This window comes from Chiloscyllium plagiosum, unplaced genomic scaffold, assembly GCF_037043375.1.
Source record: "Chiloscyllium plagiosum isolate Xiang-an unplaced genomic scaffold, Cpla_swu_hap1 HiC_scaffold_33, whole genome shotgun sequence".
Classification (NCBI taxonomy): Eukaryota; Metazoa; Chordata; class Chondrichthyes; order Orectolobiformes; family Hemiscylliidae; genus Chiloscyllium; species Chiloscyllium plagiosum.
The window spans coordinates 21,205,229-21,225,530 of record NW_028270171.1 but is presented as its reverse complement, the minus strand read 5'-3'; the positions used below and the strand labels follow the sequence as shown (position 1 = coordinate 21,225,530).

The 20,302-nt window shown below is 45.1% G+C and overlaps 1 protein-coding gene across 7 annotated transcripts in view; it reads right to left on the bottom strand.

The window, feature by feature from the left end:
• LOC122542283 (cytochrome b-c1 complex subunit 2, mitochondrial-like) overlaps positions 1 to 20,302 on the bottom strand; it is a 105,586-nt gene that overhangs the window by 40,621 nt on the left and 44,663 nt on the right. For 6 of the 7 annotated variants that reach the window (XR_015752568.1, XM_043679862.2, XM_087978339.1 and 3 more), the window contains exons 3-4: positions 8,477 to 8,626; positions 6,052 to 6,116 (exon numbers count right to left, since the gene is read on the bottom strand). Coding sequence is in view for 6 of the 7 variants with exons in the window: in XM_043679862.2 (XP_043535797.2) it covers positions 6,052 to 6,116; positions 8,477 to 8,626 (215 nt within the window). In the remaining variant the exon portion in view is untranslated. The remainder of the gene's footprint in view (positions 1 to 6,051; positions 6,117 to 8,476; positions 8,627 to 20,302) is intronic. The other variant, XM_087978341.1, reaches the window with a different exon arrangement.

Here is a 20,302-nt window from a genome sequence, read left to right as displayed (position 1 = left end):
ACAAACTATACACACACTACACACAATATACACAAAATACACACTATACACATAATATAAACTATACAGACAATACACACATTGTACACAAAATACACACACTATACGCACTATACACACAATACACACACTATACGCACTATACACACAATACACACACTATACGCACTATACACAAAATACACACACTATACGCACACAATATACACACACAATACACACACACAATACACACACACAATACACACACACAATACACACACACACAATACACACACACACAATACACACTACACACAATATACATACAATACACACAATACACACAATATACACTACACATAATATATACACAATACACAATATACACAAAATACACAATACACACTATACACACAATATACACACAATACATACTACACACAATATACACACACTACACACAATATACACTACACATAATATATACAATACACACAATATACACAAAATACACAATACACACTATACACACAATATACACACACAATACACACTACACACAATATACACACACTACACACAATATACACACAATACACACAATATACACACAATACACACACAACACATAATGTACACAATACACACAATATACACAAAATACACACACAATAAACACACAATACACACACACTATACACAGAATGTACAAACTATACACACACTACACACAATATACACAAAATACACACTATACACATAATATAAACTATACAGACAATACACACATTGTAAACAAAATACACACACTATACGCACTATACACACAATACACACACAATACACACACTATACACACACACAATACACACTACACACAATATACATACAATACACACACTACACACAATATACACTACACATAATATATACAATACACACAATATACACAAAATACACAATATACACACACAATACACACTACACACACTACACACAATATACACACACTACACACAATACACACACACTACACACAATACACACAATACACACTCTACACATAATATATACAATACACACAATATACACAAAATACACAATACACACTATACACACACAATACACACACAATACACACACAATACACACTACACACAATATACACACACTACACACAATATACACAATACACACTACACACAATATACATACAATACACACACTACACACAATACACACAATATACACTCTACACAATGTACACAATACACACAATATACACAAAATACACAATACACACTATACACACACAATAAACACACAATACACACACACTATACACAATGTACACACTATACACACACTACACACAATATACACAAAATACACACTATACACATAATATAAACTATACAGACAATACACACATTGTACACAAAATACACACACTATATACACTATACACACAATACACACACTATTCACACAATATACACACACAATATACACACACAATACACACTACACACACTACACACAATATACACACACTACACACAATACACACACACTACACACAATACACACAATACACACTCTACACATAATATATACAATACACACAATATACACAAAATACACAATACACACTATACACACACAATACACACACAATACACACACAATACACACTACACACAATATACACACACTACACACAATATACACAATACACACTACACACAATATACATACAATACACACACTACACACAATACACACAATATACACTCTACACAATGTACACAATACACACAATATACACAAAATACACAATACACACTATACACACACAATAAACACACAATACACACACACTATACACAATGTACACACTATACACACACTACACACAATATACACAAAATACACACTATACACATAATATAAACTATACAGACAATACACACATTGTACACAAAATACACACACTATATACACTATACACACAATACACACACTATTCACACAATATACACACACAATATACACACACAATACACACTACACACACTACACACAATATACACACACTACACACAATACACACACACTACACACAATACACACAATACACACTCTACACATAATATATACAATACACACAATATACACAAAATACACAATACACACTATACACACACAATACACACACAATACACACACAATACACACTACACACAATATACACACACTACACACAATATACACAATACACACTACACACAATATACATACAATACACACACTACACACAATACACACAATATACACTCTACACAATGTACACAATACACACAATATACACAAAATACACAATACACACTATACACACACAATAAACACACAATACACACACACTATACACAATGTACACACTATACACACACTACACACAATATACACAAAATACACACTATACACATAATATAAACTATACAGACAATACACACATTGTACACAAAATACACACACTATATACACTATACACACAATACACACACTATTCACACAATATACACACACAATATACACACACAATACACACTACACACAATATACATACAATACACACACTACACACAATACACACAATATACACTACACATAATATATACAATACACACAATATACACAAAATACACAATACACACTATACACACACAATACACTACACACAATATACACACAATATACACACACTACACACAATATACACACAATACACACACTACACATAATGTACACAATACACAATATACACAAAATACACAATACACACACAATAAACACACAATACACACACACTATACACAGAATGTACAAACTATACACACACTACACACAATATACACAAAATACACACTATACACATAATATAAACTATACAGACAATACACACATTGTACACAAAATACACACACTATACGCACTATACACAAAATACACACACTATACGCACTATACACAAAATACACACACTATACGCACTATACACACACTATTCACACAATACACACACACAATACACACACACAATACACACACACAATACACACACACAATACACACACACAATACACACACACAATACACACACAATACACACACTACACACAATATACATACAATACACACACTACACACAATATACACTACACATCATATATACAATACACAATATACACAAAATACACAATACACACTATACACACAATATACACACACAATACACACTACACACAATATACACACAATATACACACAATACACACAATATACACTACACATAATATATACAATACACACAATATACACAAAATACACAATACACACTATACACACAATATACACACACAATACACACTACACACAATATACACACAATATACACACAATACACACACAATACACACACTACACACAATATACACACAACACACAACACATAATGTACACAATACACACAATATACACAAAATACACAATACACACACAATAAACACACAATACACACACACTATACACAGAATGTACAAACTATACACACACTACACACAATATACACAAAATACACACTATACACATAATATAAACTATACAGACAATACACACATTGTACACAAAATACACACACTATACGCACTATACACACAATACACACACTATACGCACTATACACACACTATACGCACTATACACAAAATACACACACTATACACACTATTCACACAATACACACACACAATACACACACACACAATACACACACACACAATACACACACACACAATACACACACACACAATACACACACACACAATACACACACACACAATACACACACACACAATACACACACACACAATACACACACACACACAATACACACACACACTACACACACACACACAATACACACACACACAATACACACACACACAATACACACACACACAATACACACACACACAATACACACACACAATACACACACACAATACACACACACAATACACACACACAATACACACACACAATACACACACACAATACACACACACACAATACACACTACACACAATATACACAATATACACTACACATCATATATACAATACACACAATATACACAAAATACACAATACACACTATACACACAATATACACACACAATACACACTACACACAATATACACACAATATACACACAATACACACACTACACACAATACACACACTACACACAACACATAATGTACACAATACACACAATATACACAAAATACACAATACACACACAATAAACACACAATACACACACACTATACACAGAATGTACAAACTATACACACACTACACACAATATACACAAAATACACACTATACACATAATATAAACTATACAGACAATACACACATTGTACACAAAATACACACACTATACGCACTATACACACAATACACACACAATACACACACACAATACACACTACACACAATACACACAATATACACTCTACACATAATATATACAATACACACAATATACACAAAATACACAATACACACTATACACACTATATACACACAATACACACTATATACACACAATACACACTATATACACACACTACACACACTACACACACTATACACACAATAAACACACAATAAACACACTATACACACAATAAACACACTATATACACAATACAAACACTATACACACACTATACAAACACTATACACACACTATACAAACAATACACACACACTATACAAATACACACACACTATACAAATACACACACACTATACAAACAATACACACACACTATACAAACAATACACACACACTATACAAACAATACACACACACACTATACAAACAATACACACACACACTATACAAATACACTATACAAACAATACACACACACACACTATACAAACAATACACACACACACTATACAAACAATACACACACACACTATACAAACAATACACACACACACTATACAAACAATACACACACACACACACTATACAAACAATACACACACACACACACTATACAAACAATACACACACACACTATACAAACAATACACACACACACTATACAAACAATACACACACACACTATACAAACAATACACACACACACTATACAAACAATACACACACACTATACAAACAATACACACACACTATACAAACAATACACACACACTATACAAACAATACACACACAATATAAACAATACACACACAATATAAACAATACACACACAATATAGATACAATACACACTATACACACAATATACACTGTACACACATTATACACACTATACACAATATACACAATATGCATACAATACACAGACTATATACACACAATACACACTATATACAAACTATACAGACAATATACAAACTATACACACTATACACACACTATACAAACAATACACACTATACAAACGATACACACACAATATTCATACAATACACAATATACACACTATACACACACACAGTACACACACATTACACACTATACACACAATATACACACTACACAGTTTATACACAATACACACTATACGTACTATACACACAACACAGTTTATACATACTATACACACAATATACACACTATACATACTATACACACACTATACACACTATACACGCAATACACACACTGTACACGCAATACACACACTGTACACGCAATACACACACTGTACACGCAATACACACACTGTACACGCAATACACACACTGTACACGCAATACACACACTGTACACACACTATACAGACTATATACACAATACATACACCCAATATACACACTATATACACAATACACAATACATACTATGCACACAATATACACACTATACACACAAAACACACAGCGTTCAACAACTGATGCAGGGGATGAATCGAGCTTCATGATTCAGGAAAAGCTTTAAGGGAGAGAAATGCTTACCGTAGGGATCCCCCAACAGCTTCAATCGCACGGGTCAGTTTGAATGGACTGGCTTTCTTGGAGGACTGTGAAAGGGTATCATTGTATAGTTAGCACAGCCGTGTAACTATGGTAAGGTATATATCTGCTTGGCACAGTATCTGATCGTGAAATTGGGAGATTCGAGTTCACGGACTAGGTGTTGCATTAGAGAGATGTCTCTAATGCAACAAAGAGAGTTCAACATGCAAATAAGCCAGCTCCCCAGATGTTGCCGCAGGGCTCTCTGCACTGTAACACTCCTGGCACAGGCTGTGCTTGATGAATACTCTGCATTGTATATATCAACTCAGCTATAAATAAACCTTCAAATGAAGAAAGCTCAATGTACCACATTTGGATGACCCAAGGATATGATTACAGTAATTAGGCACCATTAGGTTTAGCATCTACACTGGTCACAGCTCAGCTCTGGGAGCCCATCACAGACTGGATTTACAGGTTAGTCCAGTCCCCAGGATTAGGGGATGTGCAATGAATCATAGAATCGCTACAGTGTGGAAGCAGGCCATTCAGTCCATCAAGTCCATACCGACCCTCTGAAGAGCTTCCCACCCAGACCCATCTTCCTACCCATCCTCATAACTCTGCATTTCCCATAGTTAGACCACCTAGCCTGCACATCCCTGAACACTATGGGGCAATTTAGCATGCCAATCCACACTAACCTGCACATCTTTGGACTGAGGGAGGAAACCAGAGCACCCCCACGCACACACGGGGAGAATGTACAAACTCCACACGGTTGCCCGAGGCTGGAATCGAATCTGAGTCCCTGGTGGGGTGAGGTAGCAGTGCTAACCACTGAGCAACCGTGCTGCCCCAAAGGAGGAGACTAAATTGGTAAATTTGGCTTATTTACATATGGTTTCTTTTTAACCAAAAGAACTCCATTTCTGATGGCCTTAAAATGAATATGCACCGCCCCAGTGCATCATTAGGAAGGTGATGGCCTAGCGGCATTAGCGCCATACAGTAAACCCAGAAACCCAGGTAATGTTCTGGGGACCCAGGTTCCCACCATGCCCCTGCAAATGGTGGAATCTGAATTCAATAAAAACCTGGCATTAAGAGTCTAACGATGACCCATTGTCACCTAATGTCAGAGAAGGAAATCTGCCATCCTTACCCGGTCTTGGCCTACCTGTGACTCCAGACTCACAACAACGTTCTTGACCCTGAACTGCCCTCTGGGCAATTAGGGATGGGCAATAAATTCTGACTCAGCCGGTGACGCCCTCATCTTGTGTACGAATAAAGAAAAATTCTATCCCTTGGAATTATCCCTGCAACAGCATCATCCAGTTGTTCATCATGAGCCACTCCAGAACAAATAGATTTTAAAATATATACTCAAATGGAATCTGTAATGACCTTTCCAAACATAGGTTTAGAGCAGGAAGTGCCACTTTATCATTTACAGGTTGACCACTTATGTAATGTAAAGGAAAGCCATAACTGGTTATAGAACAAAGAAGAGATATAATTTTGCAAACGCCTGGAAGGTCACTTTGTTAAAGAAGACAGCATGGGAGATCTTTGACCTAACATTGATAAAATCCCTTAACAATGGCGCAGGGCAGAAGCAGGGGAAGGTTGGAAAGGACGTAAGTCCCATTCCCGGGATCCCGCTTCCTCAAGGGACATCCGTGAGACTGGAAAGAAAATAGGCCATTCAGCCGTTTGAGCAGTAGAATCGTGTTACACTTCCTCTGGCAGCTCCTCATATTACATAAGGAGCTGTCAGAGGAAGTGGTGGAGGCTGGCACAATTACAGCCATTATCCTTTAGCAATGCACATACCCGACCAGCGAGAGTGGAGGGAGCCACGTTCACCACTGGCTGGCACTGGGTCAAGATGAAGACACACTTACCAAAACATCACGGCAAATCAAGGCAGGGCAACGTAAAATCAGTGTCACAGAGAAGGTTATTCGGCCCATCTGATACGTCCCAGCGTTTCTGTCCCCACCACCACAAGTCCCTTTGTCAGCTCCATTTGTTCCCACCCCTGTCATTCTCACCGATATTACGCAGCTTGGTGGGGGGAGGGGGTCGGGTCTCTGTCCTTTGCATGTTCTCACGGACTGGCAGCGTTCTGGGCTGGGACCAGCATCTCCTCCCCGTCACTAACTGCATTTTGAGGGCAATTAACAGTCCACCATGTGGCTACGGGTCTGGAGTCACATATAGGCCAGGCCGAGTGAGGATGGCAGATTTCCTTCCCTTTACTAGTGATCCAGGGTGGGGTGGAATGGGGGTACATTTCACACCAATCGCTGATAATTTTCATGGTCACTATTACTGACACTGTCCTTTATTTCCACATGTGTTAATCAATTGAATTTAAATTCCAAATTCCTTCCGTGGTAAAGATGATACTCACCATGTTGGATGCCACCCTGAGGCAATGAGTGATGCCCAGGTTTCCAGCATCTTCATATCGACTCCCGGCCTTCAGAAAGATGCCCACTTTGGCCACTGGGCTGTAATTCTCCAAGGCAGCGATTACCAGACCGTTGTGGAGTTTAGTGAGCTGGGAAGAGGTGTGAAAGCAGAGAGAGTTGTGGTGCGCGAGTCAGACCCCAGCAGCATTACTCCCACACAGCTCCTCTCTGACCCCACGGCAACAAGTTGCAATCATCAACTTGCACCTCTTAGCTTCAGACACAGTGAGGGTTAACCTGGGCCTATGGTTACCAGTTGGCAGAGAGAGCTGCAGGTCTCACAAGCCACACGACATAATAGGATGGAAACAGAGAAAACAGGAGGAGTAGGCCATTCCGTCCTTCGAGCCTGCATACAATACGATCATAGAATCCCAACTGTGTGGAAATAGGCCCTTTGGCCCAATAAGTCCACACTCAACCTCCGAAGAGTAACCCAACCAGACCCGTTCCGAGTACTCTACATTTACCCCTGACTAATGCACCTATCCTACACATCCCTGAACACTATGGGCAACGTAGCACGGCCAATTCACCGTGACCTCCATATCCCTGAACACTATGGGCAATTCAGCACGGCCAATCCACTCTAACCTGCACATCCCTGAACACTATGGGCAATTTAGCACAGCCAATCCACTCTAACCTGCACATCCCTGAACACTATGGGCAATTCAGCACGGCCAATCCACCCTGACCTCCATATCCCTGAACACTATGGGCAATTCAGCACGGCCAATCCACTCTAACCTGCACATCCCTGAACACTATGGGCAATTTAGCACAGCCAATCCACTCTAACCTGCACATCCCTGAACACTATGGGTATTTTAGCATGGCCAATCCACCCTAGCCTACACATCCCTGAACACTATAGGTATTTTAGCATGGCCATTCCACCCTGACCTCCACATCCCTGAACACTAGGGGCAATTTAGCAGGGCCAATCCACCCTAACCTGCACATCCCTGAACACTATGGGCAATTTAGCACGGCCAATCCACCCTGACCTGCGCATCCCTGAACACTATGGGTATTTTAGCACAGCCAATCCACCCTGACCTGCACATCCCTGAACACTACGGGCAATTTTGCATGGCCAATCCACCCTGACCTGCACATCACTGAACACTATGGGTATTTTAGCACAGCCAATCCACCCTGACCTGCACATCCCTGAACACTATGGCCAATTTAGCATGGCCAATCCACCCTGACCTGCACATCCCTGAACACTATGGGCAATTTAGCACGGCCAATTCACCATGACCTGCATATCCCTGAACACTACGGGCAATTTAGCATGGCCAATCCACCCTAACCTGCACATCCCTGAACACTATGGGCAATTCAGCACGGCCAATCCACCCTAGCCTGCACATCCCTGAACACTATGGGCATTTTAGCACGGCCAATCCACCCTGACCTGCGCATCCCTGAACACTATGGGTATTTTAGCACGGCCAATCCACCCTGACCTCCACATCCCTGAACACTATGGGCAATTTAGCACAGCCAATCCACCCTAACCTGTACATCCCTGAACACTATGGGCAATTTAGCACAGCCAATCCACCCTGACCTCCACATCCATGAACACTATGGGCAATTTAGCACAGCCAATCCACCCTAACCTGCACATTCCTGAACACTGTGGGCAATTTAGCACAGCCAATCCACCCTGACCTGCACATCCCTGAACACTACGGGCAATTTAGCACGGCCAATCCACCCTGACCTGCACATCCCTGAACACTATGGGCATTTTATCACGGCCAATCCACCCTGACCTCCACATCCCTGAACACTATGGGCAATTTAGCACAGCCAATCCACTCTAACCTGCACATCCCTGAACACTATGGGCAATTTAGCATGGCCAATCCACCCTAATCTGCGTATCCCTGAACACTATGGGTATTTTAGCACGGCCAATCCACCTTGACCTGCGCATCCCTGAACACTATGGGTATTTTAACACGGCCATTCCACCCTGACCTGCACATCCCTGAACACTATGGGCATTTTAGCACAGCCAATCCACCCTGATCTGCACATCCCTGAACACTATGGGCAGTTTAGCAGGGCCAATCCACCCTAACCTGCACATCCCTGAACACGATGGGCAATTTAGCACGGCCAATCCACCCTGACCTGCGTATCCCTGAACACTATGGGCATTTTATCACGGCCAATCCACCCTAACCTGCACATCCCTGAACACTATGGGTATTTTAGCACGGCCAATCCACCCTGACCTGCACATCCCTGAACACGATGGCCAATTTAGCACGGCCAATCCACCCTGACCTGCACATCCCTGAACACTATGGGCAATTTAGCATGGCCAATCCACCCTGACCTGCACATCCCTGAGCACTACGGGCATTTTAGCACGGCCAATCCACTCTAACCTGCACATTCCTGAACACTATGGCCAATTTAGCACGGCTAATCCACCCTGACCTGCACATCCCTGAACACTATGGGCAGTTTCGCATGGCCAATCCACCCTGACGTCTACATCCCTGAACACCATGGGCAATTTAGCATGGCCAATCCACCCTAATCTGCGTATCCCTGAACACTATGGGTATTTTAGCACGGCCAATTCACCTTGACCTGCGCATCCCTGAACACTATGGGTATTTTAACACGGCCATTCCACCCTGACCTGCACATCCCTGAACACTATAGGCAATTTAGCAGGGCCAATCCACCCTAACCTACACATCCCTGAACACTATGAGCAATTTAGCACGGCCAATCCACCCTGATCTGCACATCCCTGAACACTATGGCCAATTTAGCACGGCTAATCCACCCTGACCTGCACATCCCTGAACACTACGGGCAATTTTGCATGGCCAATCCACCCTGACCTGCACATCCCTGAACACTATGGGCAGTTTCGCATGGCCAATCCACCCAAACCTGCACATCCCTGAACACTATGGGCAATTTAGCACGGCCAATCCACCCTGACCTGCGCATCCCTGAACACTATGTGTATTTTAGCACGGCCAATCCACCCTGACCTGCACATCCCTGAACACTATGGCCAATTTAGCACGGCCAATTCACCATGACCTGCATATCCCTGAACACTACGGGCAATTTAGCATGGCCAATCCACCCTGACCTGCACATCCCTGAACACTATGGGCAATTTTGCATGGCCAATCCACCCTGACCTGCACATCCCTGAACACTATGGCCATTTTAGCACAGCCAATCCACCCTAACCTGCACATCCCTGAACACTACGGGCAATTTAGCATGGCTAATCCACCCTAACCTGCACATCCCTGAACACTAAGGGCAATTTTGCATGGCCAATCCACCCTGACCTGCACATCCCTGAACACTATGGGCATTTTAGCACAGCCAATCCACCCTAACCTGCACATCCCTGAACACTATGGGCAAGTTAGCACGGCCAATCCACCCTGACCTGCGCATCCCTGAACACTATGGGCAATTTAGCATGGCCAATCCACCGTGACCTGAACATCCCTGAACACTATGGGCATTTTAGCACGGCCAATCCACTCTAACCTGCACATACCTGAGCAATATAGGCATTTTAGCACGGCCAATCCACTCTAACCTGCACATCCCTGAACACTATGGCCAATTTAGCACAGCCAATCCACCCTAACCTGCACATCCCTGAACACTATGGGTATTTTAACACGGCCATTCCACCCTGACCTGCACATCCCTGAACACTATAGGCAATTTAGCACGGCCAATCCACCCTGATCTGCACATCCCTGAACACTATGGGCAGATTAGCATGGCCAATCCACCCTAACCTGCACATCCCTGAACACTATGGGCAATTTAGCACAGCCAATCCACTCTAACCTGCACATCCCTGACCACTATGGGCATTTTAGCACAGCCAATCCACACTAACCTGCACATCCCTGAACACTATAGGCAATTCAGCACGGCCAATCCACCCTGACCTGCACATCCCTGAACACTATGGCCAATTTAGCAGGGCCAATCCACCCTAACCTGCACATCCCTGAACACTATGGGCAATTTAGCACGGCCAATCCACCCTGACCTGCGTATCCCTGAACACTATGGGCATTTTAGCACGGCCAATCCACCCTAACCTGCACATCCCTGAACACTATGGCCAATTTAGCACGGCCAATCCACCCTGACCTGCACATCCCTGAACACTATGGGCAATTTAGCACATCCAATCCACTCTAACCTGCACATCCCTGAGCACTACGGGCATTTTAGCACGGCCAATCCACTCTAACCTGCACATCCCTGAACACTATGGCCAATTTAGCACGGCTAATCCACCCTGACCTGCACATCCCTGAACACTAAGGGCAATTTTGCATGGCCAATCCACCCTGACCTGCACATCCCTGAACACTAAGGGCAATTTAGCACAGCCAATCCACCCTGACCTGCACATCCCTGAACACTATGGGCAATTTAGCACAGCCAATTCACCCTGACCTGCACATCCCTGAACACTATGGGTATTTAAGCACAGCCTATCCACCCTGACCTCCACATCCCTGAGCACTATGGGCATTTTAGCACGGCCAATCCACTCTAACCTGCACATCCCTGAGCACTATGGGCATTTTAGCACGGCCAATCCACTCTAACCTGCACATACCTGAGCAATATAGGCATTTTAGCACGGCCAATCCACTCTAACCTGCACATCCCTGAACACTATGGCCAATTTAGCACGGCTAATCCACCCTGACCTGCACATCCCTGAACACTATGGGCATTTTAGCACAGCCAATCCACCCTAACCTGCACATCCCTGAACACTATGGGCAGTTTCGCATGGCCAATCCACCCAAACCTGCACATCCCTGAACACTATGGGCAATTTAGCACGGCCAATCCACCCTGACCTGCGCATCCCTGAACACTATGTGTATTTTAGCACGGCCAATCCACCCTGACCTGCACATCCCTGAACACTATGGCCAATTTAGCACGGCCAATTCACCATGACCTGCATATCCCTGAACACTACGGGCAATTTAGCATGGCCAATCCACCCTGACCTGCACATCCCTGAACACTAAGGGCAATTTTGCATGGCCAATCCACCCTGACCTGCACATCCCTGAACACTATGGGCATTTTAGCACAGCCAATCCACCCTAACCTGCACATCCCTGAACACTATGGGCAATTTAGCACGGCCAATCCACCCTGACCTGCGCATCCCTGAACACTATGGGTATTTTAGCACGGCCAATCCACCCTGACCTGCACATCCCTGAACACTATGGGCAATTTTGCATGGCCAATCCACCCTGACCTGCACATCCCTGAACACTATGGCCAATTTAGCACAGCCAATCCACTCTAACCTGCACATCCCTCAACACTATGGACAATTCAGCACGGCCAATCCACCCTGACCTGCACATCACTGAACACTATGGGCAATTTAGCATGGCCAATCCACCCTAACCTGCACATCCCTGAACACTATGGGTATTTTAGCACAGCCAATCCACCCTCACCTCCACATCCCTGAACACTCTGGGCAATTTAGCACATCCAATCCACTCTAATCTGCACATCCCTGAACACTATGGGCAATTTAGCACAGCCAATCTACTCTGACCTGCACATCCCTGAGCACTATGGGCATTTTAGCACGGCCAATCCACTCTAACCTGCACATCCCTGAGCACTACGGGCATTTTAGCACGGCCAATCCACTCTAACCTGCACATACCTGAGCAATATAGGCATTTTAGCACGGCCAATCCACTCTAACCTGCACATTCCTGAACACTGTGGCCAATTTAGCACAGCCAATCCACCCTAACCTGCACATCCCTGAACACTATGGGTATTTTTGAACGGCCAATCCACCCTGACCTGCACATCCCTGAACACGATGGCCAATTTAGCACGGCCAATCCACCCTGACCTGCACATCCCTGAACACTATGGGCAATTTAGCACAGCCAATCCACCCTAACCTGCACATCCCTGAACACTATGGACATTTTAGCACGGCTAATCCACCCTGACCTGCACATCCCTGAACACTATGGGCAATTTAGCACAGCCAATCCACCCTAACCTGTACATCCCTGAACACTATGGGCAATTTAGCACAGCCAATCCACCCTAACCTGTACATCCCTGAACACTATGGGCATTTTAGCACAGCCAATCCACCCTGACCTCCACATCCATGAACACTATGGGCAATTTAGCACAGCCAATTCACCCTGACCTGCACATCCCTGAACACTATGGGCAATTTAGCACGGCCAATCCACCCTGACCTGCACATCCCCGAACACTATGGACATTTTAACACGGCCAATCCACCCTAACCTGCACATCCCTGAACACTACGGGCAATTTAGCACGGCTAATCCACCCTGAACGGCACATCCCTGAACACTATGGGTATTTAAGCACAGCCAATCCACCCTGACCTCCACATCCCTGAGCACTATGGGCATTTTAGCACGGCCAATCCACTCTAACCTGCACATCCCTGAGCACTATGGGCATTTTAGCACGGCCAATCCACTCTAACCTGCACATACCTGAGCAATATAGGCATTTTAGCACGGCCAATCCACTCTAACCTGCACATCCCTGAACACTATGGCCAATTTAGCACGGCTAATCCACCCTGACCTGCACATCCCTGAACACTATGGGCATTTAACACAGCCAATCCACCCTAACCTGCACATCCCTGAACACTATGGGCAGTTTCGCATGGCCAATCCACCCTAACCTGCACATCCCTGAACACTATGGGCAATTTAGCACGGCCAATCCACCCTGACCTGCGCATCCCTGAACACTATGGGTATTTTAGCACGGCCAATCCACCCTGACCTGCACATCCCTGAACACTATGGACATTTTAGCACGGCTAATCCACCCTGACCTGCACATCCCTGAACACTATGGGCAATTTAGCACAGCCAATCCACCCTGACCTCCACATCCATGAACACTGTGGGCAATTTAGCACAGCCAATCCACCCTAACCTGTACATCCCTGAACACTATGGGCAATTTAGCACAGCCAATCCACCCTGACCTCCACATCCATGAACACTATGGGCAATTTAGCACATCCAATCCACTCTAATCTGCACATCCCTGAACACTATGGGCAATTTAGCACAGCCAATCTACCCTGACCTGCACATCCCTGAGCACTATGGGCATTTTAGCACGGCCAATCCACTCTAACCTGCACATCCCTGAGCACTCCGGGCATTTTAGCACGGCCAATCCACTCTAACCTGCACATACCTGAGCAATATAGGCATTTTAGCACGGCCAATCCACTCTAACCTGAACATCCCTGAACACTATGGCCAATTTAGCACAGCCAATCCACCCTAACCTGCACATCCCTGAACACTGTGGGTATTTTTGCACGGCCAATCCACCCTGACCTCCACATCCCTCAACACTATGGGCAATTTAGCACGGCCAATCCACCCTGACCTGCACATTACTGAACACTATGGGCAATTTAGCATGGCCAATCCACCCTAACCTGCACATCCCTGAACACTATGGACATTTTAGCACGGCTAATCCACCCTGACCTGCACATCCCTGAACACTATGGGCAATTTAGCACAGCCAATCCACCCTAACTTGTACATCCCTGAACACCCTGGGCAATTTAGCACAGCCAATCCACCCTGACCTCCACATCCATGAACACTATGGGCAATTTAGCACAGCCAATCCACCCTAACCTGCACATCCCTGAACACTATGGGCAATTTAGCACAGCCAATCCACCCTGACCTCCACATCCCTGAACACTATGGGCAATTTAGCACAGCCAATCCACCCTAACCTGCACATCCCTGAACACTATGGGTATTTTAGCACAGCCAATCCACCCTGACCTGCACATCCCTGAACACTATGGCCAATTTAGCAGGGCCAATCCACCCTAACCTGCACATCCCTGAACACTATGGGCAATTTAGCACGGCCAATCCACCCTGACCTGCACATCCCTGAACACTATGGGCAATTTAGCACGACCAATCCACCCTAACCTGAATATCCCTAAACACTATGGGTATTTTAGCACAGCCAATCCACCCTGACCTGCACATCCCTGAACACGATGGGCAATTTAGCACAGCCAATCCACCCTGACCTGGACATCCCTGAACACTATGGGCAATTTAGCACGGCCAATACACCCTGACCTGCACATCCCTGAACACTAAGGGCAATTTTGCATGGCCAATCCACCCTGACCTGCACATCCCTGAACACTAAGGGCAATTTTGCATGGCCAATCCACCCTGACCTGCACATCCCTGAACACTATGGGCATTTTAGCACAGTCAATCCACCCTAACCTGTACATCCCTGAACACTATGGGCAAGTTAGCACAGCCAATCCACCCTAACCTGCACATCCCTGAACACTATGGGCAATTTAGCACAGCCAATTCACCCTGACCTGCACATCCCTGAACACTATGGGCAATTTAGCATGGCCAATCCACCCTGACCTGCACATCCCTGAACACTATGGGCAATTTAGCATGGCCAATTCACCATGACCTGCATATCCCTGAACACTACGGGCAACTTAGCAGGGCCAATCCACCCTAACCGGCACATCCCTGAACACTATGGGCAATTTAGCACGGCCAATCCACCCTGACCTGCGCATCCCTGAACACTATGGGTATTTTAGCACGGCCAATCCACCCTGACCTGCACATCCCTGAACACTATGGGCATTTTAGCACAGCCAATCCACCCGAACCTGCACATCCCTGAACACTATGGGCAGTTTCGCATGGCCAATCCACCCTAACCTGCACATCCCTGAACACTATGGGCAATTTAGCACGGCCAATCCACCCTGACCTGCGCATCCCTGAACACTATGGGTATTTTAGCACGGCCAATCCACCCTGACCTGCACATCCCTGAACACTATGGCCAATTTAGCACGGCCAATCCACCCTAACCTGCACATCCCTGAACACTATGGGCATTTTAGCACAGCCAATCCACCCTAACCTGTACATCCCTGAACACGATGGGCAATTTAGCACAGCCAATTCACCCTGACCTGCACATCCCTGAACACTATGGGCAATTTAGCATGGCCAATTCACCATGACCTGCATATCCCTGAACACTACGGGCAATTTAGCAGGGCCAATCCACCCTAACCGGCACATCCCTGAACACTATGGCCAATTTAGCACGGCCAATCCACCCTGACCTGCGCATCCCTGAACACTATGGGTATTTTAGCACGGCCAATCCACCCTGACCTGCACATCCCTGAACACTATGGGCAATTTAGCACGGCCAATCCACCCTGACCTGCACATCCCTGAACACTATCGCCAATTTAGCACGGCCAATAAACCCTGACCTGCACATCCCTGAACACTAAGGGCAATTTTGCATGGCCAATCCACCCTGACCTGCACATCCCAGAACACTATGGGCATTTTAGCACAGCCAATCCACCCTAACCTGTACATCCCTGAACACTGTGGGCAATTTAGCACAGCCAATCCACCCTAACCTGCACATCCCTGAACACTATGGGCAATTTAGCACAGCCAATTCACCCTGACCTGCACATCCCTGAACACTATGGGCAATTTAGCATGGCCAATCCACCCTGACCTGCACATCCCTGAACACTATGGGCAATTTAGCATGGCCAATTCACCATGACCTGCATATCCCTGAACACTACGGGCAACTTAGCAGGGCCAATCCACCCTAACCGGCACATCCCTGAACACTATGGGCAATTTAGCACGGCCAATCCACCCTGACCTGCGCATCCCTGAACACTATGGGTATTTTAGCACGGCCAATCCACCCTGACCTGCACATCCCTGAACACTATGGGCATTTTAGCACAGCCAATCCACCCGAACCTGCACATCCCTGAACACTATGGGTATTTTAGCACAGCCAATCCACCCTGACCTCCACATCCCTGAACACTATGGGCAATTTAGCACAGCCAATCCACCCTAACCTGCACATCCCTGAACACTATGGGTATTTTAGCACAGCCAATCCACCCTGACCTGCACATCCCTGAACACTATGGCCAATTTAGCAGGGCCAATCCACCCTAACCTGCACATCCCTGAACACTATAGGCAATTTAGCACGGCCAATCCACCCTGACCTGCACATCCCTGAACACGATGGGCAATTTAGCACAGCCAATCCACCCTGACCTGCACATCCCTGAACACTATCGCCAATTTAGCACGGCCAATAAACCCTGACCTGCACATCCCTGAACACTAAGGGCAATTTTGCATGGCCAATCCACCCTGACCTGCACATCCCTGAACACTATGGGCATTTTAGCACAGCCAATCCACCCTAACCTGTACATCCCTGAACACTGTGGGCAATTTAGCACAGCCAATCCACCCTAACCTGCACATCCCTGAACACTATGGGCAATTTAGCACAGCCAATTCACCCTGACCTGCACATCCCTGAACACTATGGGCAATTTAGCATGTCCAATCCACCCTGACCTGCACATCCCTGAACACTATGGGCAATTTAGCATGGCCAATTCACCATGACCTGCATATCCCTGAACACTACGGGCAACTTAGCAGGGCCAATCCACCCTAACCGGCACATCCCTGAACACTATGGGCAATTTAGCACGGCCAATCCACCCTGACCTGCGCATCCCTGAACACTATGGGTATTTTAGCACGGCCAATCCACCCTGACCTGCACATCCCTGAACACTATGGGCATTTTAGCACAGCCAATCCACCCGAACCTGCACATCCCTGAACACTATGGCCAATTTAGCACGGCCAATCCACCCTAACCTGCACATCCCTGAACACTATGGGCAATTTAGCACGGCCAATCCACCCTGACCTGCACATCCCTGAACACTAAGGGCAATTTTGCATGGCCAATCCACCCTGACCTGCACATCCCTGAACACTATGGGCATTTTAGCACAGCCAATCCACCCTAACCTGTACATCCCTGAACACTATGGGCAATTTAGCACAGCCAATTCACCCTGACCTGCACATCACTGAACACTATGGGCAATTTAGCATGGCCAATTCACCATGACCTGCATATCCCTGAACACTACGGGCAATTTAGCAGGGCCAATCCACCCTAACCGGCACATCCCTGAACACTATAGCCAATTTAGCACGGCCAATCCACCCTGACCTGCGCATCCCTGAACACTGTGGGTATTTTAGCACGGCTAATCCACCCTGACCTGCACATCCCTGAACACTATGGGCAATTTAGCACAGCCAATTCACCCTGACCTGCACGTCCCTGAACACTATGGGCAATTTAGCATGGCCAATCCACCCTGACCTGCACATCCCTGAACACTACGGGCAATTTAGCATGGCCAATCCACCCTGACCTGCACATCACTGAACACTATGGGCAATTTAGCATGGCCAATCCACCCTAACCTGCACATCCCTGAACACTATGGACATTTTAGCACGGCTAATCCACCCTAACCTGTACATCCCTGAACACTATGGGCAATTTAGCACAGCCAATCCACCCTGACCTCCACATCCATGAACACTATGGGCAATTTAGCACAGCCAATCCACCCTAACCTGCACATCCCTGAACACTATGGGTATTTTAGCACAGCCAATCCACCCTGACCTCCACATCCCTGAACACTCTGGGCAATTTAGCACATCCAATCC